The 25,296-nt window shown below is 38.1% G+C and overlaps 1 protein-coding gene across 4 annotated transcripts in view; it reads left to right on the top strand.

The window, feature by feature from the left end:
- Window positions 1-24,862, top strand: part of BIRC2 (baculoviral IAP repeat containing 2) — a 39,376-nt gene extending 14,514 nt beyond the window's left edge. The window contains exons 1-9 of one of the 4 annotated variants that reach the window (XM_045578041.1): window positions 6,136-6,417; window positions 7,654-9,778; window positions 9,874-9,973; window positions 11,204-11,282; window positions 12,101-12,149; window positions 21,223-21,465; window positions 23,483-23,737; window positions 24,019-24,060; window positions 24,173-24,862. In XM_045578041.1, the coding sequence (XP_045433997.1) occupies window positions 8,944-9,778; window positions 9,874-9,973; window positions 11,204-11,282; window positions 12,101-12,149; window positions 21,223-21,465; window positions 23,483-23,737; window positions 24,019-24,060; window positions 24,173-24,366 (1,797 nt within the window). In that variant the 5' untranslated portion in view covers window positions 6,136-6,417; window positions 7,654-8,943 and the 3' untranslated portion in view covers window positions 24,367-24,862. Of the gene's footprint in view, window positions 1-4,989; window positions 5,034-6,135; window positions 6,418-7,653; window positions 9,779-9,873; window positions 9,974-11,203; window positions 11,283-12,100; window positions 12,150-21,222; window positions 21,466-23,482; window positions 23,738-24,018; window positions 24,061-24,172 lie in introns of those variants that run through there. The other 3 variants (XM_036426187.2, XM_036426188.2, XM_045578042.1) reach the window with 3 other exon arrangements.
- The last annotated feature ends 434 nt before the right edge of the window (window positions 24,863-25,296 follow it).

The raw sequence follows: 25,296 nt of genomic DNA on the forward strand, positions 1-25,296 counted from the left end.
CGGTTCTTATTGCATACTACATAATATTTGAACTTTTCTATCTCCATTTTGTAAAAAAACTCTTGTTCATTTCTCATTGTAGTAATCTATAGCTAACATAACCAACTTACTTATTCAAACATTTTATTTCCCTAAGTATTAGTTAAATTGAAATTTTGTTTTGGAAAAAATAAATCACTATAGCTAATACTGGTAGTTCCATTTTTGGCTGATTGATGTGTGGTAATTCGAGTCTCTCCAACTTGGCCTTCAGGTCTCAGAATTGGGTAGATAATTTAAACCTCAACATACAATCTATATATATAAAAGCCCAGTGACCGGATTGGCGGAATGACTGGTGGCTATGATGCTCACTGTGGCAGCCAACCAGCCAGATCTGAGCCCCGATGGCCCCCCACCCCGTCACTGCCCGGTCCCCAATCGGCCCCCAACACCCCATCCATGCACGAATTCATGCACTGGGCCTCTAGTTTATGTTATAATTCACAACTTTGCAGCAGGCTTACTATCATTCTTAGGTCATGCTCATTATAACTTCCACCCACTCTTTTTATTCATTTCCTTATGTTACTTGACAATATTAGCTAAGTTCCTTTGTGGCCACAAGCAGTGTCATTCAACCACATTCACCTCCTTCTGACATCTTACACATCATAGCAGACAGTGTGGATGTTACTAAATCCCAGGCAAAACTATATACCAGCTCCTTATCATATTGGGACATGGCCCTGTATAGTACTTAACCTCATTTTCTGTCACTTGCCCCTTGCTCACTATTTCCCAGCTCTCTTGACTTCTTTAGTTTCTAAACATGACAAGCTCTTTTGCTTCAGGGTTTTGATTGGAATGTTCTTTCAGTCACTCTTTCCCTGACAAAGTCCTACTCATGCTTCAGGTCTCACTTAGCCTAGATGTTATTTCCTCAGAGAGGCTTTCTCTGACTTCTCCCAACTCAATTACATACCTTAGACTTAGACTGTCTTTTTTTTAGTTTTATATTTTATTGATTTTTTACAGAGAGGAAGAGAGAGGGACAGAGAGTTAGAATCATCGATGAGAGAGAATCATTGATTAGCTGCCTCTTGCACACCCCCTACTGGATTTGTGCCCGCAACCAAGGAACATGCCCTTGACCGGAATCGAACCCAGGACCTTTCAGTTCCCAGGCCGACGCTCTATCCACTGAGCCAAACCGGTTTCGGCTAGACTGTCTTTTAAGTGGCCTCCTGCACGCCCTCTACTAGGGATCAAACCATGGACCTCCTGGTTCATGGGTCAATGCTCAACCACTGAGCCACATGGGCTGGGCAAAAACTTTTGTTTTGTTTTGTTAATCCTCACCTGAGTATCTAGCTTTGGCCAGTTTAATTTTCAGCGCCCCAGCTAAAGAACCTAAGATGGGCAGAGGTAGAGATTTTTCTTTCCCTACAGTATATACTGATGTAGGGAAGGAAAAAATAATTTCCCCCAACCCTTCTGAGTTCTTGGCTAAGAACACTCTAATAAGAGACAGATTAACAAGAGGAAAAAAACAGAAGTTTAGCAAAGATGCCCCCCCTCACCCCCTGCACTTGATGTCCCTACTAAGTAATTTTACACCCATGACCCTCTTATTCTACTGGTTGGCTATATATACATCCTCAGCTGTCTGCTGTATTCAGAATTGAGCCTTATCTCTATGTCCTGAATAACCTTACCTTTTCTTATTTGTTGACATCTTAAGTGGCAGAATAACTTTTTTTTTTTTTTTTACAATACCACACAATCAATCCTAACATTCTTTATGCTTATTTAAAAACTTTACATATGCAATTGATGCATATAAAAAGATTTTTTTATGTCATTTATAATGGAGCAAAGAAATTAAAACTATACTGAAATAGGGATTTCTAGTTAAATGGTGGCATAGATACTATTATAGCTTCCTTCCACAATCACATCAAAATTACAACTAAGCTACAGAATAATCATCATTCAAAACCACCTCAAACCTGGCTGAACAGATGTCCTATAACTAAGGATATAAAGAAGAAGCCACATGAGACTGAGGGGAGGAAATGCAAAATTGGTAGTTACAGAATAGTCATAGGGATGTAAAGTACAGCATGGCGAGCATAGTTAATAATACTGCAATAACTATTATGGTATCAGGTGAGTATGAGATTTATCAGGATGACCACTTAGTAAGTTATATAATGTCTAATCACTGGATTATACAACTGAAATGAAGGTGAGTACGAGATTTATCAGGATGACCACTTAGTAAGTTATATAATGTCTAATATCACTGGATTGTACAACTGAAATGAATATTGTCAAATGTAATTGAAATACAAAAAAAGTATTCAAAAAAAATAAATATATATATATATATATATATATTCTGAATACATTTACTATATTACCTAGTTCTTTTATTCAATAGGGAGAAAGGAAAAACAGAAGGGTTAAAAAACCTAGTACCATTTCCCACCTACAAAATTTCTCACTGTCTTAAAACCAGGATTGTTAAATATGGTAAGGGCATTTCCTCCCACCCCCTTTCCAAGTCTTTTTGTGAAAGTGGTTTTCCTTTGTTCATAATAAAGGTGAGGACATCCATTGAAAATCAGTGTCTACCTATTGATAGCCCCAAGGCAGAGCATTATGCATTCTGGGACAGATAATATAAATGTACATCTTTTTTCAAATATGCATACAGACCTATATGTGAGAATGAAAAGTGTTATGAAAGCATTATTCTGACATCTTCTAAGTCAATAAAAACTTTGTCCTTAAATGCATGTTTTATTTTCTCCAAATAAAAATTACCTTTTATTTTCCCCTAGTTTTATGCAATGAAAAAAAAAAAAAAGCCATATTGGAGCTAAAATGGAATTTACATACATTGCTGGGTGGACTGAAAAATGCTAACACTGCCAATACTTGACCATATCTAACAAAGTTAACAATTTATCATTAGATCTAACAATCTAACTTCTGGGAATATGTCCTAAAATAAAATTTATGTCCATAACTATTTATTACAGCACTATTTGTAATAGTAAGAGATTGGAAACCATTCAAAAGTATATCCATTAGGGAAATAGTTGAATACATACGGTCTAGTTGAATATGTTATTGGTACATCTACACAAAGTAAGACCACATTACCCAGCTCTGTCCGTGGATCAAGTTATTGGCTCAATGGATGGAGCATCAGCCTGTGGACTGAAAGGTCCCAGGTTCGATTCCGGTCAAGGGCATGTACCTGGGTTGCGGGCACATCCCCAGTAGAAGGTGTGCAAGAGGCAGCTGATCGATGTTTCTAACTCTCTTTCCCTCTCCTTCCCTCTCTGTAAAAAATCAATAAAATACATTAAAAAAAAAAAAGTTATATAAAAAAAATACAACTCAATGAAAGTGGGCACCACAAACATTCAGATTATAGTTTATAAATACCATTTCCCATGAAAGGAACCAGGGCACCCTGAATAAATGGTACATTACAGAAATGTACAAAATCAGCCTGGAAATCAATCAAAGATTATTATGACCATGTCAAAGGGCTCAGAAACTAGTGTGTATACTCCTATAAGCCCAAGATTAAAAATACTTGAGCACCAATAATGGCAATAACTATAATGGATTACAACTCACAAAATACACTTAAAACCCCAGATTAATACTATTCACTTTTAGAGTTTTTAATCTACCAGGAATGTCTTTAATAGTTTTTAGGTCGAGATCTAGCTTTTAAAAAAATGTATTTTTATTGATTTCAGATAGGAAGAGATAGATGGAAACATCAATGATAAGAGAATCATTGATCGGCTGCCTCCTGCATACCCCACACTGATGATCAAGCCCACAACCTGGGCATGTGCCCTGACTGGGAATTGAACCGTGACCTCCTGGTTCATAGTTTGATACTCAACCACTGAGCCATGATGGCTGGGCAAGATCTAACTTTTCTATTAAAATATTCATTCATTTAGCATTACTTATTGAAGTTAATATTCTTATCACTAATATCAATGTCACACATCAAATTCATATATATGTATCACATGGATGTATATATATGTTCTATATCTACCTATCTATCTGTACACACACTTTTTTTGTTTTTTTTGTTTATTTGTCCATCCTTGTGTTACTACAATACTGTCTTAATTACTGTGGCTTTATTATATACAACTCAATATCTGCTAGACGAATCCCTTCAATCTTATTTTCTTCCTTAAAATTGTCTTGAATCCTATAAAAATCTTTTCTACATAAATGTGAAAAATATTAGGATGGCAACTTCAATAGAAATATACAACTTATTTTTTAAAAATCACCAGCAACTCATTCTAGCCGGTTTGGCTCAGTAGATAGAGCATAGGCCTACAGACTGAAGGTTCCTGGGTTCAATTCTGGTCAAGGGCACATGCCTGGGTTGCAAGCTGATCCCCAGTAGAGGGCATGTAGGACGCAGTTGATCAATGATTCTCTCTCATCACTGATGTTTCTGCCTTTCTCTCCCTCTCCCTTCCTCTCTGAAATCAATAAAAATATATTAAAAATAAAATAAAATAAAATCACCAGCAACTCTACAATGAAAATATGAAAAAGTTTAACTGAATAAATTTAACACCACATTACAGCTTATATAAGATTATAGTTACAAAGTACTATTTATTATAACTGAAAGTTATTACAAACTTTTTTTTACATACTTTTATTACATACTTTCGAATGTTTGAAATTGGAATTTTCCCCTATACCGAAGTATGTTCACTATCTTTTTTTGGTCAGGACAAGAACTGAAAAAGAGAAATAACCTTGAATTCAGAATGAACAATTCTTGCTATATATATTTCCCACATATCTAAGGAAGATTCTGTAACTTTCCGAGAAACGGTGACTTGAACTAAGTACTGAACTATTACCAAAATTCACGTGCCATATTTGGAAGTTTGTAGTCATTCGGAGCCCATGGCATTTCTTTTCTTTGAGTCACAGACTTACAAATACTTTCTTTATCCTATTAACAATGGAACAAAAAACCTTCTGTTCTGTGACTGAGTGGCAGACAGAAAGGACAGGGACAGAAAATGGGAAATGGTTCAGGATCTTGGAATTCCCGGCTGCCTTACCTAAGTGGCCTGCTATTTGGAAGTTTTTGAAATGTTTGCCCTGGAGTTCCCCTGAAAGAAGGCATCTGCTATTGCTGCCAAACGGCGTCTTCACAGAACACACATGAAGAAATGTGTTCGCGCTGAAACCCATTTGGCTCAGTGGCTAGAGCACCGGGCTGCGGACTGAAAGGTCCTGGGTTCGATTCCGGTCAAGGGCATGTACACTGGTTGCGGGCACATCCCTGGTGTGAAACATCCCTGTTTCTCTCTCATCAACGTTTCTAGCTCTCTATCCCTCTCCCTTCCTCTCTGTGGAGAATCAATAAAATATATTAAAAAAAGAAAGAAAGAAAAGAAAGAAATGTGCTCGCTGCAACATGACATTTACTGTGACACCCGTCGGTGGCATTCATGAGGATGGATGGGGGTGGGTGCAGGGGTGGGACCAAAAACGTCCATGACGAGCAACGCCAAGATTTTTGAAATAACGACACCCTTTCGTTAGTGCCATCTCTAGCACAGAAATCCGAGAGTTTAAAAACAAAAGTTTAAAAGTAAAAGGCCCACCGGTTAATTATGAAATAGGCATAATTATAATAGCATCCCCCTAAACGATGATAAAAATCAGGCCTTCAAAATGAAGCTGACGCTGTTCTCCTTTCCAATCCTTCTGCTTGCTTCCATTTCCACGGCGAGCTGTCGCAAGGGGATGAAAAAACGGTTACCACCGCTTGAAAACCATTATAATTGTTACAATTGTTTGCAAACATGGTTGACTCTACGCTCCGATGCAGGAGTCACGCCTGCGGCCAGCGGCCCGGAGCCGGATCCCTTAGCTGCGCGGTGACACGACCACAAAGGCGCACCACCCACCCCGCGCTGGGGCGTTTCCTCAGGATTTCCCAAGATTCAAATTCTCCGCGTCACGGTGCATCACATCCCCCACGGAAGAATGTTAGAGATAAGGCGAGAAGGAAAGGTCAGAGGCGTCCAAACCTCGAGGTTAAAAGCCGGAGCACCAGCTGCGGGGCACGGTTCCGTCTCACTCGCTGCCCGCTGACCCGCCGACCGCAGCGGAACGCACGCGGCCACCCGCGCCCGCGGACCGCAGACTCCCCGGCGCCAGCGCGGCGGTGACGCAAGCCCGTAGGGCACGCTGACGCCACCGTCGCCGTGCGTCAGTGTGGGCGGAGCCTGGGCGCTGGGGTGGACTTCGGGAGCTCCTGCCCGGGCCTGTGGGGCCGGCTGCACGTCGCGTGGGCGCCGCTGCCGCTGGGTGTGGAGGCCGAAGGGCAGCCGCGCCGTCTCCGAGGTGAGTGCGCCCGTCGCGGGCACCGCGCGAGGCGGGTTGGGGCGCGGGGCCCGCTTCCCCGGACGGCGGCGGCGGCGGCCGCCCCGAGGGCAGACAGCCTGGCGGCCGAGCGTCCCGCGCGCTGCCCGCGCTGCCCGCGCTCGCCCAGGCTTTCATTGGATTCGGAAGCTCCGACTGCCAAGACCTGCTGCGGTCGAAAAATAATGTTTAAAAAAATGGACCCGTTGGCCTGCCCGCTCTGGCCGCCGCCCCCTTTTCCGGCCCTCTTGGACTTGGACCAAGAAAAGATGTGTTTCCTCCCAGAGCGTTTGCAGGGAGGGAAAAAAAAAAAAAAAAGATTTTTATTTTTTATTTTATGAACCCTTTTTCATTTGCTGGAACCAAGGCGTTTGTTGGCGGCGAGTCGATGAGTCTCAGCTGCGCCCCGCGCTTTTGCTGGTCCTTTGTGAGCTGTGAGGACAGCCCCGGGGAATCCATGGGTGAATCCCGCAGTTGCTCTTTTTTCCCCCCCCTTCCCAGACTATCAGTTTGCATAGAAGTGGTCAGAATCCACAGCACGGTGCTTGTGGGTAAAAGTGTGTAATTTAAAGGGGTGAGATCGCGCCCCGCTGTGACGGAGGCATTTCCTGCAAATAGTGGTCCCGAGGCCAGGGCTCCCAGGCCTTTGTGCTCTGCTCTGTTTTCCAGGCGCCTCCTGAGGCTGTTGCTTTAGAATTGGGAGGGAATTGTGGAGTGTTTAAAGGTTTGTATTCTCGAATTCCTGGTGCATTGCACTCGGCACTGGTCAGCTTGCCCAAGTCCTGGAGAGACGTGGCATTAAAAAAAAAAAAAAGTTAACTGTCTAATGACTGCTCCAATGTTGCTGGTGGATGTCTCTTTCGCCACTGCCTCCTTTTGCCAGGGAAATTCTTAAACTATTAAAACTTGTCACCAAAAAAAAAAAAAAAAGGAGACCAAGTACAAAATGTTTTGATCTAAGTAAATGTCCATCTGTCTTTAAAGTTGTGTTTAAAACATAGATCTTACTTAGAGCTAAGGGGCCTGTCTATATTGCATTTATTTTAATTAAAGCTCTCCCAGTTAAAAGTTTTTGGGACAAATTGCTGGAATTAACATGTATTTTCTAAAGTGTAAATCATTTTTAGACTTTATTGAGTAAATTGAATGCTAGTGTATAAATGTTCTTTACTATGAAAATAGTTTTCTAAAATAGCTTCTTTTTTTTTCCCCCCCCAGACTTACAGCTTTGAAGAGACTACTTTTCTCTCCTCATTTCCCCCCCTGCTGCAGTAATAAATCCCATTATGGTGACCCAGAAACTTTATAAAAGGATATAGCTTGAACTCTGTGGAGTGTAATTTTGTGTATGATTTATATTTTTTAAATATGAAGTGTTTTCAGAAATAATAGTAAAGTTAATTACTGGCACATTATGTAATACAATTCTTTATTGGGCATTTATGATAATACTACAAAGGACAAGCTGTAACCTTGATAAATTTACTTATCTGTTATTACAAAATGAATGATATAGGTGCATGATCCTTAAATGAAAGGTTAATTTTTAAATGCAGAGTAGAAAGTTTCTGCTGTGGAAATTTTATGGTTAACTAGTTAAGTTTATAGAGAAAATACCTTCAATTGATCAAGCATAATAATAAAGTGGTATGCAGAGTTAGGGAGAAAAACAACATAATATGATGCTGCAGGAAATGGAAACATATAGACAATGATTAACAACGGAGGAGAAATTAGTAGTTTGTGAGCTTTAAGCAAAATTACTTTCATTTGACATCATACACAGCATAACAGGAATTAGTTCAACAAAGCTTTTAGGTATTGATGTCCCTCAAAACTATCTGAAACTAATATAACCCACTTAAGTAAATATTCTGGTATTAAGTTGTGTGAATTAGCCTTTAGATAATGTGACCATATGAAGACTTTAATTCTTGTTTACTAGACTAAAATAAGATTTTTTATTTTTGGAAATTATATTAAGGTGCTTGTAGGGAAAGAAGCCTGCATAAAGTTTTTTCTTTTTATAACATAATCAGTAATTGGCTTGATAACCAGGCTTTGTAGTTACAACCAAAAGCAAACTTAGGTATTCTGTAGTTGTTTAAAATTTTGGGAATATAAACCTCCTCGAAAAGTCAGTTAGTTTTAAATATTTTCAGAAGTGTATCAACTTCTTTCAGGTCATTGTATTAGTGTTACACTAAATAATGACTTAATAGCATCTAAGTTACCTAAAAGAGTTAATATAATCCCAAAGAGTACTACAGAGTATCTTGGTAATATAGATACTACCCAAGTGTAAACGTAGGTGTAAATCCACTAAACTAGGCGTAGTGAATTTTAAGTAGGCGCCTATCATTTGATTCTTTTTTACAGTAAAAATTTAGTATGAAGAGATAAGAAATTTCATGTGAAAGTTTTTGCCCATCTAGAAGTAAAGTCATTCATGCACAAAACTACCTCCCAACGACTTGTCCCAAGTCCCTCATATAAAAAAAGATTATAATGGAAGATAGTACGATCTTGTCAAATTGGACAATTGACAACAAACACAAGATGAAATATGACTTTTCGTGTGAACTCTACAGAATGTCTACGTATTCCACCTTCCCCACTGGTGTTCCTGTCTCAGAGAGGAGTCTTGCTCGCGCTGGTTTTTATTACACTGGTGTGAACGACAAGGTCAAATGCTTCTGCTGTGGCCTGATGCTGGATAACTGGAAACAAGGAGACAATCCTATTGAAAAACATAAACAGCTCTATCCTAGTTGCAGCTTTATTCAGAATCTGGTTTCTGTTACTGGTTTGGAATCCACCTTGAAGAGTACTTCTCCCGTGAGAAACAGTTTTCCACATGCATTGTCTCCTACCATGGAACAGCGTGCATCATTCAGTGGTTCTTATCCCAACCTTTCACCAAACCCTCTTCATTCTGGAGCAGTTGAAGACTTGTCCCACTTGAGGACTAACCCGTACAGTTATGCGATGAGCACTGAACAAGCCAGATTGCTTACTTACCACCCGTGGCCATTAACTTTTTTGTCCCCCTCAGAATTGGCAAGAGCTGGTTTTTATTACATAGGACCTGGAGATAGGGTAGCCTGCTTTGCTTGTGGTGGGAAACTAAGCAACTGGGAACCAAAGGATGATGCTATGTCAGAACACCGAAGACATTTCCCCAACTGCCCATTTTTGGAGAATTCTGTAGACACACTAAGGTTTAGCATTTCAAATTTGAGCATGCAGACACATGCGGCCCGACTGAGGACATTTATGTACTGGCCTTCTCATGTTCCAGTTCAACCTGAGCAGCTTGCAAGTGCTGGTTTCTATTATGTGGGTAAGAAACTTACATAGCTCTACATTGTATCTAGTTCATTTTAATTGACATATGAGAACACGTGTGTGTTTAATTTTAGTCTTTTGTTTCCTTAGGTCGAAACGATGATGTCAAATGCTTTTGCTGTGATGGTGGCTTAAGGTGTTGGGAATCTGGAGATGACCCATGGATAGAACATGCCAAGTGGTTTCCAAGGTAATTGTTTTTAAAGGTATTCCTACGCAAAACTGCTTAAAGAAGTAGGAATCCTGGTTAAATTTACATCTCAGTATCACAAAGCTTCTCTTATGCTATTGGGGAATGAGCCTTTTAAAACTTCCAATTTGAACTAATTATTTTGATTGAAAATGTAGGATGTTCCGTGGATTTTTATTTTCTTAACAGCGATGAACAGACATTTTTAATTTTGGTGATGTCAGTTTATCAATTTTCTCTTGTGGATGTTGGGGTTTTTTTTGTTTTGTTTTTTTAATATATTTTATTGATTTTTTTATAGACAGGAAGGGAGAGAGACAGAGAGCTAGAAACATCGATGAGAGAGAAACATCAACCAGCCGCCTCCTGCACACCCCCTACCGGGGATGTGCCCGCAACCAAGGTACATGCCCTTGACCGGAATCGAACCTGGGACCCTTCAGTCCACAGACCGACGCCCTACCGCTGAGCCAAACCGGTTTTGGCTGATGTTGGTTTTTTATCTAAGAATTTGGTACCTAACATGAGGACAAAAAGATTTTCTGTTAGGTTTTCTTCTGTTTTACATTTTATATTTACATATAGGATTTGTTTTGTTTATTTTTGTATATAGGATGGTAATAGATTGAAGTTTATTGTTCTTTGCATATGGATATCTAGTTGTCTAGCACTATTTGTTGAAAACAAAAGGAATGAAATGGAAACAGATGTTATGTGTACTTCCTGGAACACCTTTGAGAAATCTTAGTAATTTGAAAAATGAGTACTTGGGAAATACTGTCACATTATACATGAAAATATTTGGTTCACTATTTTTTGGAGGGTGGATTTGTGCTTTAAATGAATGGAAGAATGAACACTAAAGAAAGATTAGCTGTTGTTATATTATGAAAGATCACATTTTAGGAATACTGGATTATAGTTTCTGAAACTGTTAAACTGCCAAATTGTCTAGAATAGCATTTTTCAAGCCTCAGTTGGTGTTCCTTTTGGAAATCTAGACCCTTTTATTGTTGTGGTAAAGGATCTAAGTAGAAAATACCAGAATGCATCAGCACATAGTAAAAGTGTAATATTTAATAATTTTGTTTCTGTTAGGTATGTATATATGCTACATTGTGATGTAAAGTTTCTATTATGGGGACAAAAAGTATGAAAGCCCCTTTTCTAGAATGATCAGGTTATATATTTGATCTAAAACAATTTTAAAAAGTTGTCTCTCTCTTTCAGGTGTGAGTTCTTAATACGCATGAAAGGACAGGGGTTCGTTGATGAGATTCAAGCCAGGTATCCTCATCTTCTTGAGCAGGTAAGTAGATTTTTATAATTGACAACATTGAATTCTCCTAAATAATAATTGCAAAAAGTTTTAGAAGTAATTGTTACCTTTGTTTTTCAGGTATAGTTACAGGTTTTCTATTCATATTAATACCTTTAATTTTTATTCTTTTAACTACCTTGTTAAGGGGTTATAAAGAAGGTTATCTATTGTTTTTAGTTTTTTGGAAATCACTCAACATACTACTATACAATTTGTAGTAAGTTGGAGGAGGATCTTCAATGTCTCCTCCATCTTTTCCAGAAAAGAAAATACAATTGTCTGGAGTTTGGAACCTCTGAGAGTGGTCCATTTGAAATATGACTTTCTAAAAGGAATGTTAAATCATTTATACTTTTTTTTTATTTTCCTGGAACTAGAGAAATACTTGAATTCTAGTTTGGAAGTAGATGAAGTTTAAGGACATTTTTATGATGATTAAGGTAAAACAAAGCAAAGTGAAGAATTATTTTTTAATATGTTACTGATGCTAGATGGGAAAGGAGGGAGAGAGAGAGAGAAACATTAATGTAAAGTGAAACATGTTGGATGCCCCCACATGAACCCCGACTGGGGATTGAACCTGTGATCTGGGTGTGCACCCTAATTGGGAATCAAACCAGCGATCTTTTGTTGCATAGGACAATGCTCCAACCAGCTGAGCCACACTGGCCAGGGCAAGCAAAGTATTATGTAAATTTTCCAGTTTTCAAAGAGTATGTACGTTATCTACAGAAAACTTAATGTTCCTTTGTGCAGGCTATTTGAAATTTTTTATTTTACCTATTAATTTTTCTTATGTTTCATAGTTGTTGTCAACTTCAGACGCTCCTGGAGATGAAAATGCTGATCCACCCAGTATGTATGAAAATACTTTAAATATGGAATGGGAATTTTTATAAGAATGTTGGGAATGAAAGTATGTAAACAAAGAATTTTTGGGGTCATAGAACAAAAAGGCTGGAAGTTAATTATTAATAATGAGTGTACTAAGTCATGACATTGTCAGGATTTTTAGAAGTATACTAATCTTTCTTAAAGTACTGACATTCCAAGTGGGGAGATAAGACACATGTAAAAGAAAAACAACCATAACAAGTATCATAGCTAAAGGAATTCCAAGGAAATGTGCAAATACTAAGCCCTCCAAGGAGGAAAAGTTGTTTGCTATAAGCTAGCATATTTGAAAAGGCATAGTTCACATCTGATTTAGAAATTGGGCTAGATGTTAGGTTTGTGGGTTGTTGTTTTTTTTTTTAAATATGTTTTTATTGATTTCAGAGAGAGGAAGGGAGAGGGAGAGAGGGATAGAAACATCAATGATGAGAGAGAATTATTGATCAGCTGCCTCCTGCTCCTCTTCCCTCCCCCACTGTGGACTGAGTCCATAACCTGGACATGTGCCCTGACCAGGAATCGAATCTCTACCTCCTGATTCATGAGTAGACTCTCAACCACTGAGCCACACAGACTGGGCTAGATGTTAGGTATTGTCAGGAGAGCTTTTTATCATGAAAGGGGGTGAATTTTCTCAAATACTTTTTTCTGACTATTGAGGGTCATGTTTTTTATTCTTTATTTTGTTAAAGTGGTTTATCATGTTTATGGATTTGTATATGTTGAACCATCCTTGCATCCTTGTACAAGAAGATATAAGATTCTTTTAATGCATTGTTTAATTGCTTGTTAGTTTGTTGCTGAGAACATTTACATCTGTATTCATCAAGGATATTGGCCTGTAGTTTTCTTTCATTTAGTGTCCTTATCTGGCTTTAGTATCAGGGTAATGCTAGCCTTATAAATGAATTTGGGGTTTTCTCTCTTAACTTTTTGGAAGAGTTTAAGAAGGATTGGCATTAATCTTTTTTAAATCTTTGGTAGAATTCACCAGTGAAATCTGGTCTCAGTCTTTGTTGGGAGGTTTTAGATTACTACTTCAATCATTTTAGTTGTTCTTAGTCTGTTCACATTTTCTATTTCTTTATGATTCTTTGTTAGTAAGATGTATGTTTCTAGGAATTGATCCATTTCATCTAGACTATCCAATTCGTTAGCCTTAGTTGTTCATAGTAGTCTCTTAGGATCCTTTGGGTTTCTGGTGTTGCTCTTGTGATGTCTTCTCTTTTGTTTATAATTTAAGCCTTCTCTTTGTGTCTGTATGAGCTTAGCTGTGGTTTTTCCATTTTGTTTGTCTTTCAAAAAAACTAACTTTAGTTTCTTTTTTTCTATTTTCTTTATAGTCTCTATATCATTTTTTCCCCCTGCTCAAATCTTTGTTATTTCCTTCTTTTTGCGAAGTAGGGCTTAGTTTCTTTTACTAATTTCATGATGTTTCAAGTTGGGTTGTTTATTTGAGACTTTAAAAAATATATTTTTATTGATTTCAGAGAGGAAGGGAGAGGGAGAAAGAGAACGAAACATCAATTAAAAGAGAGTCACTGATCAGCTGCCTCCAGTACACCTGAGCCCACAATCTGAGCATGTATCCTGACTGGGAATTGTACCATGACCTCCTGGTTCACAGTCGACGCTCAAACACTAAGCCACACTGGCTGGGCTTGAGACCTTTTTAAAATATATATATATTTTATTGATTTTTTTTATAGAGAGGAAGGGAGAGGGATAGAGAGCTAGAAACATCGAACAGAAAGAAACATTGACCTGCACACCCTTTTCCAACCAATGTACATGCCCTTGACCGGAATCGAACCAGGGACCTTTCAGTCTGCAGACCGAAGCTCTATCCACTGAGCCAAATCAGTTTTGGCAAGACACCATTTTTAATGCAGGCATTTATTACTATAAATTTCCCTCTTAGAACTGTTTTTGCTGCATCCACCCTCTTAAGTTTTGGGTATGTTGTGTTTTTGTTTGTTTCAGAATATTTTCTAATTTCCCTGATCCATTGGTTGGTCAGTTGGTCTAATTTCCTTGTATTTGTGAATTTTTCCATTTTCTTCCTGTTAATGATTTCTAGTTTTATACCATTGTGTTTAGAAAAGATACTTGATATGATTTCAATATTCTTAAATTTTTAAGGCTTGTTTTGTGGCCTGACACGTGATCTATCATGGAAAATGTTCCATGTGAGTTTGAGAAGAATGTTTTTGGTACTATTGGATAGTGTTCTGTGTATGTCTGTTAGGGCCACTTAGTACTCAGGTTCCATTTACTCAGATTCACTATTTTTTTTGTTAATTTTGTGTCTGGATGACCTATGCAATGTTGCAAGTGGGGGTATTGAAGCCTCCTGCTATTATTATTTCTCCCTTTAGTTCTGTTAATATTTGCTTTAAATATGTATGTACGCCAATGTTGGTACACATATATTTACAATTGTTAGAGCTTCTTGATGAATTGACGCCTCTATAATGATTTTCTTTGTCTTGTAACTGATTTTAACTGAAAGTCTTATTGTATTTGATGTGAGTATAGCTACTCCTCATCTCTTTTAGTTACCATTTGCATGAATATCTCTTTATGTACTCAGCCTATCTGTTTCTTTAAAGGTGAAGTAAGTCTCTGATAGGTAGTATATTGTTGGGTCCTGGTTTTTTAAAGCTATTCAACCATTGTGTATCTTGATCAGAGAATTGTCCGTTTACATTTAAAGTTGTTACTATTATTAATATATTTTTATTGATTTCAGAGAGGAAAGGAGTGAAGAGAGAGAGAGAAACATCAGTGATGAAAGAGAATCATTGATTGGCTGCCTCCTGCACATGGATTGAGGTCACATCCCAGGCATGTGCCCTGACCAAGAATTGAACTGGGATCTCCTGGTTCATATAGGTCGACCCCTGAGCCAAGGTGGCCAGGCTAAAGTAACTATTGATAGTTAAGGACTTACTGTTATAATTTTAGTTTAGTTTTTTTTTTTTTTTTTTTTTTTTACAAGTTTCTTAGTTCATTGCTGTCTTCCTTTTTTGATTATTTTTTCTTTATTTTTACCATGAGGCTTACATGAAACATAAGACTGTTTTGAACTGCTAACAATTTACTTAACCATATACAAAAACTACACTTTTTCTTCTTCTCACCCCACATTTTATACTATTGATGCTATACTTTTACATCTTTTTATATTAACACATTAGCAAATCATTGTAGCCAGTTATTATAGTTGTTTTTTTTTTAACTTTTATACTAGAAATAAAAGTGAATTTTGCACAATTGTTACAGTTCAGGGTATTCTGATTTTGACTATATGTTTACCTCTTAAGTGTTTTATATGTCTTATGCTGTTATTTAAGTGTCTTTTCATTTTAACTTGAAGAAATCCTTTTAGCAGTTCTTTTAAGGCAAGTCTAATGTTGTTGAACTACCTCAACTTTTGTTTGTCTGAATGTCTTTACTTCCCCTTCATTTCTGAAGGACTGTTTTGTGTGGTTGACGGTTTTTATCTTTAAGCACTTTGTTATATCACGTCACTCTCTGGCCTGCATGATTTCAGCAGAAAAATCTGCTGATATTCTTATGGGATTCCTTCAATGTGAGAAATTGTTTTTCTCTTGCTTCTTTGGAAGAATAAGTTTGTCTTTGACCTTTAATATTTTGAATTATGTGCCTTGGAGTAATCTTTGGGTTTATCTTGCTTAGAGTTTTTTAAGCTTACTGTTCTTGGATATTCATAGCTCTTCCAAAATTTGGTAAGTTTTCAGCTGTTCATTCTTTTTAAAAAAAAATTTAGCATTTTTTTTATTCTTTATTGTTTAAAGTATTACATATATCTCCTTTCCCCTCCATCGACCTCTCCCTGGCCACTCCCACCCTCCAGGACATATCCCACTGCCCCAGTGCCCATGTCCATTGGTTATGCTTATATGCATGCATATAGGTCCTTTGGTTGATCTATTACTCTCCCCCCCCCCCCCCCCCCCCGACCTACCCCTCCCCTCCCCTACCTTCCCTGTGAGGTTTGATGGTCTGTTTGATGCTTCTCTGTCTCTGGATCTATTTTTGTTCATCAGTTTATGTTGTTCTTTATATTCCACAAATGAGTAAGATCATGTGATATTTATTTTTCTCCAACTGGCTTATTTTGCTTAGCATGCTGTTGTGAATGGTAGGAGTTCCATTTTTTACAGCAGCATAGTATTCCATTGTGTAGATGTACCACAGTTTTTTAATCCACTCATCTGCTGATGGGCACTTAGGCTGTTTGCAAATCTTAGCTATTGTAAATTGTGCTGCTATGAATGTAGGGTTGCATATATCCTTTCTGATTGGTGTTTCTAATTTCTTGGGATATATTCCTAGAAGTGGGATTACTAGGTCAAATGGGAGTTTTGTTTTTAATTTTTTGAGGAAACTCCATATTGTTTTCCACATTGACTGCACCAGTCTGCATTCCCACCAGCAGTACAAGAGGATTCCTTTTCTCCACATCCTCAACAGCACTAGTATTTCTTTAAGTACGTTTTTTTTCCTTTCTCTCTTCTGCGACACCCATGATGTGAATGTTCATGTGTTGGGTAGTGTCCCATAATTCACAAAGTCCTTTAGTCTTTTTAATATCTTTTTTGTTTTTGTTTTTGTTTTTTGTTGCTCTAACTGGCTAATTTCAAATGATCTGCCTTCCAGTTCTCTGATTCTTCTGTATGATCAAGTCTGTTGTTGACTCTATTGAATTTTTCAGTTCTGTCTTATTCTTTAGCTTTAGGATTTCTTTTTCTTTTCTTTTTTTTCTTTTTTTTTTACGGTTTCTATTTCTTTATTAAACTAATTTTTGTTCATGTGTTGTTTTCCTCATTTCATTTAGTTGTCTTTGTTCTCTTGAATTTCTTTTTCTTTAATTGATTATTTTAAATTGTCAGGCAAATCATAATTGTCATAGCTTTCCATTTCTTAGAGCTGATTAGTGGAACTTGATTAGTTTCTTTTGGTGGTGTGATACTTGCCTGATTAGGATGACATACATATTACCTTTCCTGGTTGTCTGTGCACTTGAAGGAGCAAACAGCTCTTTATAGACTGCTCTTGGCAGGTAAAGACTTCCTTCTCGAGGGTCCCCTTGTGATGGGATTGCCTCTGGATTGCGATCATGCTTGGTTGGAGCTGTTATGAGGCTGTTGCTGGGTCTGTGATGCTATCCATGGTTGGTGGACTTGTTGCTACAGGCTAAGGCTGGTGTAGATCCTATCTGGTCCTTTGGTGGATAGGACTGACTCTAGTGCATTGTTTAATAGTATATTGTTGGGATAAGGTTCTGCTTCAGTGTCCACAGTTGGGCTATGGAAGGTGGGCCTGTTATCAGATGTACAGATGAATGTGGCTCCTTTCAGGTCCTTGCAGGTAGGAAGGGGCTCTTGTCTGGTGGCTGGACTTGTCTCTTGATGGACAGGACTGGCTCTGGAACATAGCTCAGAGGGGCTGGAATTGAGCCCCAGAGCTGTTATCAGGTTCAAAGAAGATAGAGGTCTGTAGACCTGGTCCTGGAAGCGCAGATGGACATGTCTCCTTCCAGGTCCCTTGGTGGATTAGACTGCTCTCTAACGTAGGTAGAGAGTGGGGAGTTGTTTCAGGGCCTCCTGGAATGCAGACATGAGTGTCTCCCACCAGGTCCCTGCACTAGCAGTACTGCTTGTGGACTGGCTGAGAGAGACTGGAGCTGAGGATCAGGCCCTTTGAGTATCTCCAGCTGCTCAGTTGAGAATGTAGCTTGCTGGGTCCCCGTGGCAGCAGGAATATTTGTGGACTGCGGCTGGGATGAGTTGGAACCCAGTTGCAAGGCCCTTTCAAAATCTATAGTTTGACAGGTTTATCTGCAGTGGTTCCTGGACCATGGCTGGATCTAGTTCATAGGCAGCTTTGGTGTCCACAGCTGAGACCAAAGCATAGGTGGGCATAGCTCCTGTCCATTTTCTTGGTGTATGGTGGGGACAGGATCGAGTTAAGTTGGATTGTAGCCAATTCCTGAGCAGTATGAAAATGTTTTTTGGGTCTGTAGATGGGATAATGGTCAGTGAATCAGCTGTCTGGGTCCAAGTTTGTTTTCTCAAAAACAGTTCTCCTTGGTCTTAGACTGTTAGAAGATTTCGTAATCTGGCTCTGGAACATAGCTGAGAGGGGCTGGAACAGGATCTCAGAGCTCCCACCTCTAGTTCATAGGTGGACTCCTGTTGATGGGGTAAGGGTGGGTGGGGGAATATGAGTGAGAGACATCTTATTTGGCAGTCTTGTGAGATCTCTGTCCTTCAACCTCCTTAAGACATGGATTCTTGACTTCCCAGACACCACATTCTTGGTTTTTCCCTGGTTGATCATGGACAATCTCCTGTGATGACTACTTCTTTTTCAAACCTTCAAATGATGGAATACCTCTCAATACTTAGGCTATGTTGTCCAACTACGTATTTAAATCTCTACTTAACTATAGCATTTGCTCCCTTCTTTCATCCTGTTAATTTGTTCCTACTTTGGTTGTCCCCATCTCAGTTAATGGCACCCATTTGCTCAGGTCAAAAGTTGACTGAGAAAACTGACCTGACTGGTATGGCTCAGTTGGTTAGAGTGTCGTCCCATGTACCGAAGGGTCTTGAGTTTGATTCCTGCTCAGGCCACATACCCAGATTTCAGGTTCGATTCCTAATCAGGATGTGTATAGGAGTCACCTGATCGACTTTTCTCACATTGACGCTTCCCTCCTTTCTCTCCCTCCCTTCTTCTCCCTTCCTTTCTCTCTCTGTAATCAATGCAAAACGTATTGTCAGCCTGTGGACTAACTTAAAAAAAGTTAACAGTCCACAGGCTGATGCTCTATCCACTGAGCCAAACTGGTTTCGGCTTGATTCCAGTCAAGGGCATGTACCTTGGTTGCGGGCACATCCCCAGTGGGGGGGTGTGTGCAGGAGGCAGCTGATCCATGTTTCTCTCTCATCGATGTTTCTAACTCTCTATTCCTCTCCCTTCCTCTCTGTAAAAAAAAAAAAAAAAAAAAAAAAAGTTTAAAAAAAAGGTAACTTGGGCATTTTTCCTGATTCGTCTCTTTACCTTATATGTTTAATTAGAAGTCCTTTCATCTCTACCTTTATAATATGTCCCTAATCTTACCACTTTTCTCCATTTCCATCCCTATCAACCTAATCTAGACTGCCATCATCTTTTATAATATCCAAACAGATCTCCCTGATTCCATTTTACCTCATTTAAATTTATCACCAAACTGCCAGAATTATCTTTTGGTGGGGGGAAAGTCAGGTTTTATCACTCCTCTGCTTAAAACCCTCCTAGAATATTCTGGCAAACAGAAGAAAATATAAACTTCTCGCAAGGCTCTATAATCTGGGCATCCTCCTCCTCCTCCCTGGCTTTCACCACCTTTCTGTTTCTTGAATATACCTTGTATCAAGCTTTACTCTTGACTTAAAGTTGTATACTTGCTTTTCTCTTTGCCTGGAAGACTTCTTCAGATATTCCCATAGCTTACTCCTTTTTATCACTAAAGTATTTGTTCTTGTGCTACCTCTTCAGACAGGGCTTCCACATATGTTTGAGCAAGGGAGCACATTACACATGGTAGCCAATGTATATTTATATCTCTATATATAAAAGGCTAAGCAAATGACAGGCCCACTGGCTGGTAGGTATGACGGGCACTGACCACCAGGGGGCATATGCTCAACACAGGAGCTGCCAAGAGATAGCAACTTTGCAGAGTGCCCTCTGCCACTCCAGGAGCCCTCGGGATGTTGGACTGCTGGATTTTCCCCAATCCCCCCAGGCCAGGCCTAGGGACGCCCCTGCTGGAGGGACCCCTCTCACTCTGCAGACACCCTTTGAGCCCCAGCTCTGCCCCAAGTGCAGCTGACCAAGGATGTTGGCTCCAGGGTGTGTCTGGCCTGTCTCGCCCAGTCCTGCCCCGCTAGCCACCTGATTTCCTTTCAATGTGCACAAATTTGTGCACCAGGCCTCTAGTGTGTATTATAACAGTTTTCCAGCAGATGGCAGTAAAGCATCTTGAAGAATTAATGTTCTTGTAATTTTCTTTTTTTTTTTTTTTTAAGATTTTTAAAATATATATTTTTTTTATTGATTTCAGACAGGAAAGAGAGATAGAAACATCAATGATGAGAGGGAATTATTGATTAGCTGTCTCTCCTCCACGTTGGACCGAACCCATAACCCAGGCATGTGCCTTTGACTGGAATTGAACCTGGGACCCTCCTGTCCACAAACCAATGCTCTATCCCCTGAGCCAAACCGGCGAGGGCTGTAATTTTCATAATATGTCATATTGGCTAGCATAGAAAATGCTTCCCTGGTTATCTTATTTGAAGTGTCCTCCTGCCTCCTAGTTTGTTTTAATCACCTTTACATGGCTTTTTCTTCAGAGCATCTGTCACTTCTGAAATCATATGACTGTTTACTTCTTTTATCATATTTATTTTCATCTTTAGACATATTTTAGGTGAACCAGCCTTCCATTTTACTATACTTCCTGTCTTCGCTTGTTATTCTTTCTGCTTCATCTTTTCGTATCTTTAGATTCTGTTTCTTTAAATCAGAGCTTTAATGCCACTTTTCCATGAAGTCTTTGTTGATTTCCCCAACTTCCCTGGCTGAAGTGAGATAATTTCTCACTTCTAAATTTGTATAGCATATTGGTTTCTAAATATGACTGTACTTCAGAATCACTTGGGGAATTTTAAAAACATACAGATTTGTAAGCCCCATCCCTATTTTCTCTTAAGTTGGTCTGGAATGTTGCCTGGGAAGTAGAAGTGGTATTTCGTAAAAAGTACAGCATATCATACACACTCATTTGAACCTGATCAAGTTAAACTTTTGTTGGAGTTATAGGTAATGAGTGCATCTAGTTCATCTCTCTTACCAGGATAAGTAATGTGAGAGTAAAGTTTGTGTCATAGACATTTTCCTACATACTTTTATATTTGTGGAATTTAACATTGGTACATGTCATTTCAAATAGTTGTTCATTTTGGACCTGGAGAAAGTTCTTCAGAAGATGCGGTCATGATGGATACACCAGTGGTGAAAGCTGCCTTGGAAATGGGCTTCAGCAGAAGCTTGGTAAAGCAGACAGTTCAGAGTAAAATCCTATCAACTGGAGAGAATTACAAAACAGTTAATGATATTGTGTCAGCACTACTTAATGCTGAAGATGAAAACAGACAAGAAGAAAAAGAAAGACAAACGGAAGAAATGGCATCAGGTATTTGGGAAGGCTAGAAAACTGCATTATTTCCCTGGGGCTCACAGGATTGTCTCACATGTCACGGGAAAGTTAATATCCTCATCTGTCCACTACCTGCTGGTAGCAGCCTCCAGTCATTTCCAAACTGCACATCCCCTTCTCCACTATTTAACAACTATTGACTATACCTTTTTTCTATGTTTATTTTCCAGTAAGATTCCTTGATATATGCTAATCAGAGGATTTTAGCTTAACTCTTCTTGAGTCCTATTTACTTGATATAACAAGTTAAAGTTGTTCTGAAAAAGCAAATTTTTTTAAGTTGAATGCAGGTCTTATTTATCTTTAAGTTCCTTCAAATCATAGTCTTAATATGATATTTGACTTTGTAATCCTGTAAGGGATCCTTATACAAAAAATAGAACTGATGATAAAGTCCTAGGGCTTGGTGAGAAGCTCCTGTCCAACCCAAAGATAGGGAATTGATTTTGGTATTCTTCAGATGATGTTAAGTCTCAGACTCCCAAAACAAGTCTTGAGTAATCATTTCTTAAAGTATTTATTGAACATGAACACCTATAGGAGTCATGGTGCTCATTCTCAAGGAGTTTATAGACATCTGTGGAGACTAGGATGCAAAAAATAGGGTTAAAGAGCTAGCAGAGGTGAAGGTTGCTTATATAGTATCAATTGGGGCATTTGGATGGGAAAATCCCTTTTCTGTTTATTTCTAAAGAAAGGAAAATAAACTTACTTTATGAAGTTTAATGAGAAATAAGTAAAAAAAAATACCATGACAGTCAACCTGGCAACCTTGTGGCTGACATGTGGGTAGCGAATACAGTGTGGATATACTGGACAAAGGAGTTTTTCACCTCCCACTGGGACAAAGTGAGATTTATCACATTACTCAGAATGGTGCACAATTTAAAGCTTAAAATTTTTTTATTTTTGGAATTTTCCATTCACTAGTTTTGGACCATGGTTGATTGTGAGTAACTGGAACAGTGGAAAGTGAGACCACAGATAAAGGAGGTCTACAGTACTGCTTCATAAGCATGGAGTTAAAAAGAATACTAGGAGACCATGGTCTGCAGCTGATTGTTTCTGTAACCTTGGACAGGTTCTCATTTTTTTTCTGAGTCTTCCTATTTTAAAATGAGAAGCAATCATAACATATCTACATTGTTTGACAGAATCTTTGTATCAAATAAGACAATTTATATAAAAGTGTAAAAGTGATATTTTTAAAATTAGATTTCGTTTTCATAAATATCAGAAGTGGAATTACTGGGTCAAATGCTGTATCTTTAATTTTTTGAGGACTCGCCATACTGTTTTCCATGGGGAGTACACCAGTTTGCAGTCCCACCAATAGGACATCCTCACCAGCATGTGTTCTTTGTTGACTTTTTGGAATGGCCATTCTGACTGGTGTGAGGTGGCATCTCGTGGTTTTGACTTGCATTTCCCTGTTGAGGGTCATGTGTATGTCTTCTTTGGAGAAATGCCTTTTTATGTTCTCTGTCCATATTTAGTGGGGTAATCACATTTTAATGTATGAAACTGTCAGATCACTCTGTTGTGCACCTAAAACTAATATAATAAATATAAGATTCTATACCAACTATTCTTAAAGTTTAAAAACTTAAAAAAGTACAGTGATATAATACAAGGAGAAGTTAGCGTGCATTATTAATTCCATGTGGGAAAGTACAGAAGTGGGAAATTTTTGCTATCCTCTAACATTCTCTGCTTGCTTTCAACAGAATAAAGGAAAAGCAGGCTTCTAAACATTAATATATTGACTTAAGAAAGGGACACAAACAAAGACTCTGTGTATACTATGTGCCTTAGCAAAATCTTCAGGGGGTTTTTCAAGGGAGAGACATTAATGTGCAAACAAGTAAATTTGCCCTTCTTTTTCAAGTTCCTATTTATTTAGTGCCTAAATTGCTTATAGGGTTGGTATAGGTTTAGTTGGAGCAGTATAAAATATAATGGATTTTTTTTCTTTCTTTTTTTTTAAATGAAGATGATTTGTCATTAATTCGGAAGAATAGAATGGCTCTCTTTCAACAGTTGACTTGTGTGCTTCCCATCCTGGATAATCTTCTGAAGGCCAATATAATTAATAAACAAGAACATGATATAATTAAACAAAAAACACAGATACCTTTACAAGCAAGAGAACTGATTGATACTGTTTTAGTTAAAGGAAATGCCGCAGCCAACATCTTTAAAAACTGTCTAAAAGAAATTGACTCTACATTATATAAGAACTTATTTGGTGAGTTTTTTGGTAAAATTGTTTTAAAAATCCTTGGGATTATGTTCATCTTTGTATCTGACAAATAAATAAGTCCGATTAGCAAACTATGCTCCATAATTTTTAACCTATTCTAAAAAACGTCTTTTATTGCCTAAGTTGTATGGCTAAGTCTTTTCTGATAATATATACTTAGAATCTATGTTATTCTATAGATATCAATAGTAGGTAAAACAGATACGTAGTAGGTTAAGCAGTGCTGTATTTGGTAATGGCCTTTTTTGTATATTTTCTTTCCTTAGTGGAAAAGAATATGAAGTATATTCCAACAGAAGATGTTTCAGGTAAAAAAAATGAAGACTTAAGACCAACATGAATTATTACTCATATTATTTATTTAATGGGAACTAAAATGGAAATTAAATTTCACTAAAGTTTTTTTGTTTCTGTTACTAGGTCTGTCTCTGGAAGAACAGTTGAGGAGGTTGCAAGAAGAAAGAACTTGTAAAGTGTGCATGGACAAAGAAGTTTCTATTGTATTCATTCCTTGTGGACATCTAGTAGTATGCCAGGAATGTGCCCCTTCCCTAAGAAAATGCCCTATCTGCAGGGGTATAATTAAGGGAACTGTTCGCACATTTCTCTCATAAAAGAAATATGGGCTCTATGTTAGCCTGTATGTAAAAGTCTTCAAATAATTGTTGAACATTTGAAGCCATCTGAAGTAGAAAAGGAGTTACTAGTTCTTTCATTAGTAACATATGTGTTCTACCCTGCTTTGGTACCAGTAATGTGGTTTCCAAAAAAATATTGTATATCATATTTAATTCATATCAGTGGGAAGATTTATGCTTGGTGGACTTTATTAGTGTATATGTGTGCATATAGGAGAAATTAAGGAGTAAGGACTCTCAGTGCTATTATGTATCATTTCAGGAGTGACTGAATTTGATATGTCTGAAAGCTTTGAGCACTACATGAGAGTGTAGTTTAAAAGAACTGGAAACCAGGAACTCGAGTTTATCCACTTACAATGCCAAGTTCTCTTTGGTGTTTTTAATTTGTGTTAAATATATTTCTTGTACTGGCAAATAAGCTTTTTCCTAATATGTGAAAAAATCTTAATAAAATTCTTTGAAAAGATTACATGATCAGAAATTTTTTTTCTTGACTTAAAAAATTTTATGTCTTTAAAAATTATAAGGATTAAATGGGTAATATATATAAGCATTGTTCTTGTCATAAGCACTCATATGCTAATTTAGCATTTAGATAAATTAGATAAAAGGTTGAACTCATGAGATAAATTACTAAGAAACATTTAGCCCTAACCAGTTTTGCTCAGTGGATAGAGCTTCCAATCAAGGGCATGTACCTCGCTTGCAGGCACATCCCCAGTAGGGGATGTGCAGGAGGCAGCTGGCCGATGTTTCTCATCAATGTTTCTGGTTCTCTATTCCTCTCTCTCTCTGTAAAAAAATAAAATATATTTTAAAAATTTTAAATAATTTAAAATTCCTTTAGATAAAATTATTCGTCTAGTTTTGTATAATCTATCTCTATAAAAGCCCAGCAACTGT

This window comes from Pipistrellus kuhlii, unplaced genomic scaffold, assembly GCF_014108245.1.
Source record: "Pipistrellus kuhlii isolate mPipKuh1 unplaced genomic scaffold, mPipKuh1.p scaffold_m20_p_9, whole genome shotgun sequence".
NCBI classification, from domain to species: domain Eukaryota; kingdom Metazoa; phylum Chordata; class Mammalia; order Chiroptera; family Vespertilionidae; genus Pipistrellus; species Pipistrellus kuhlii.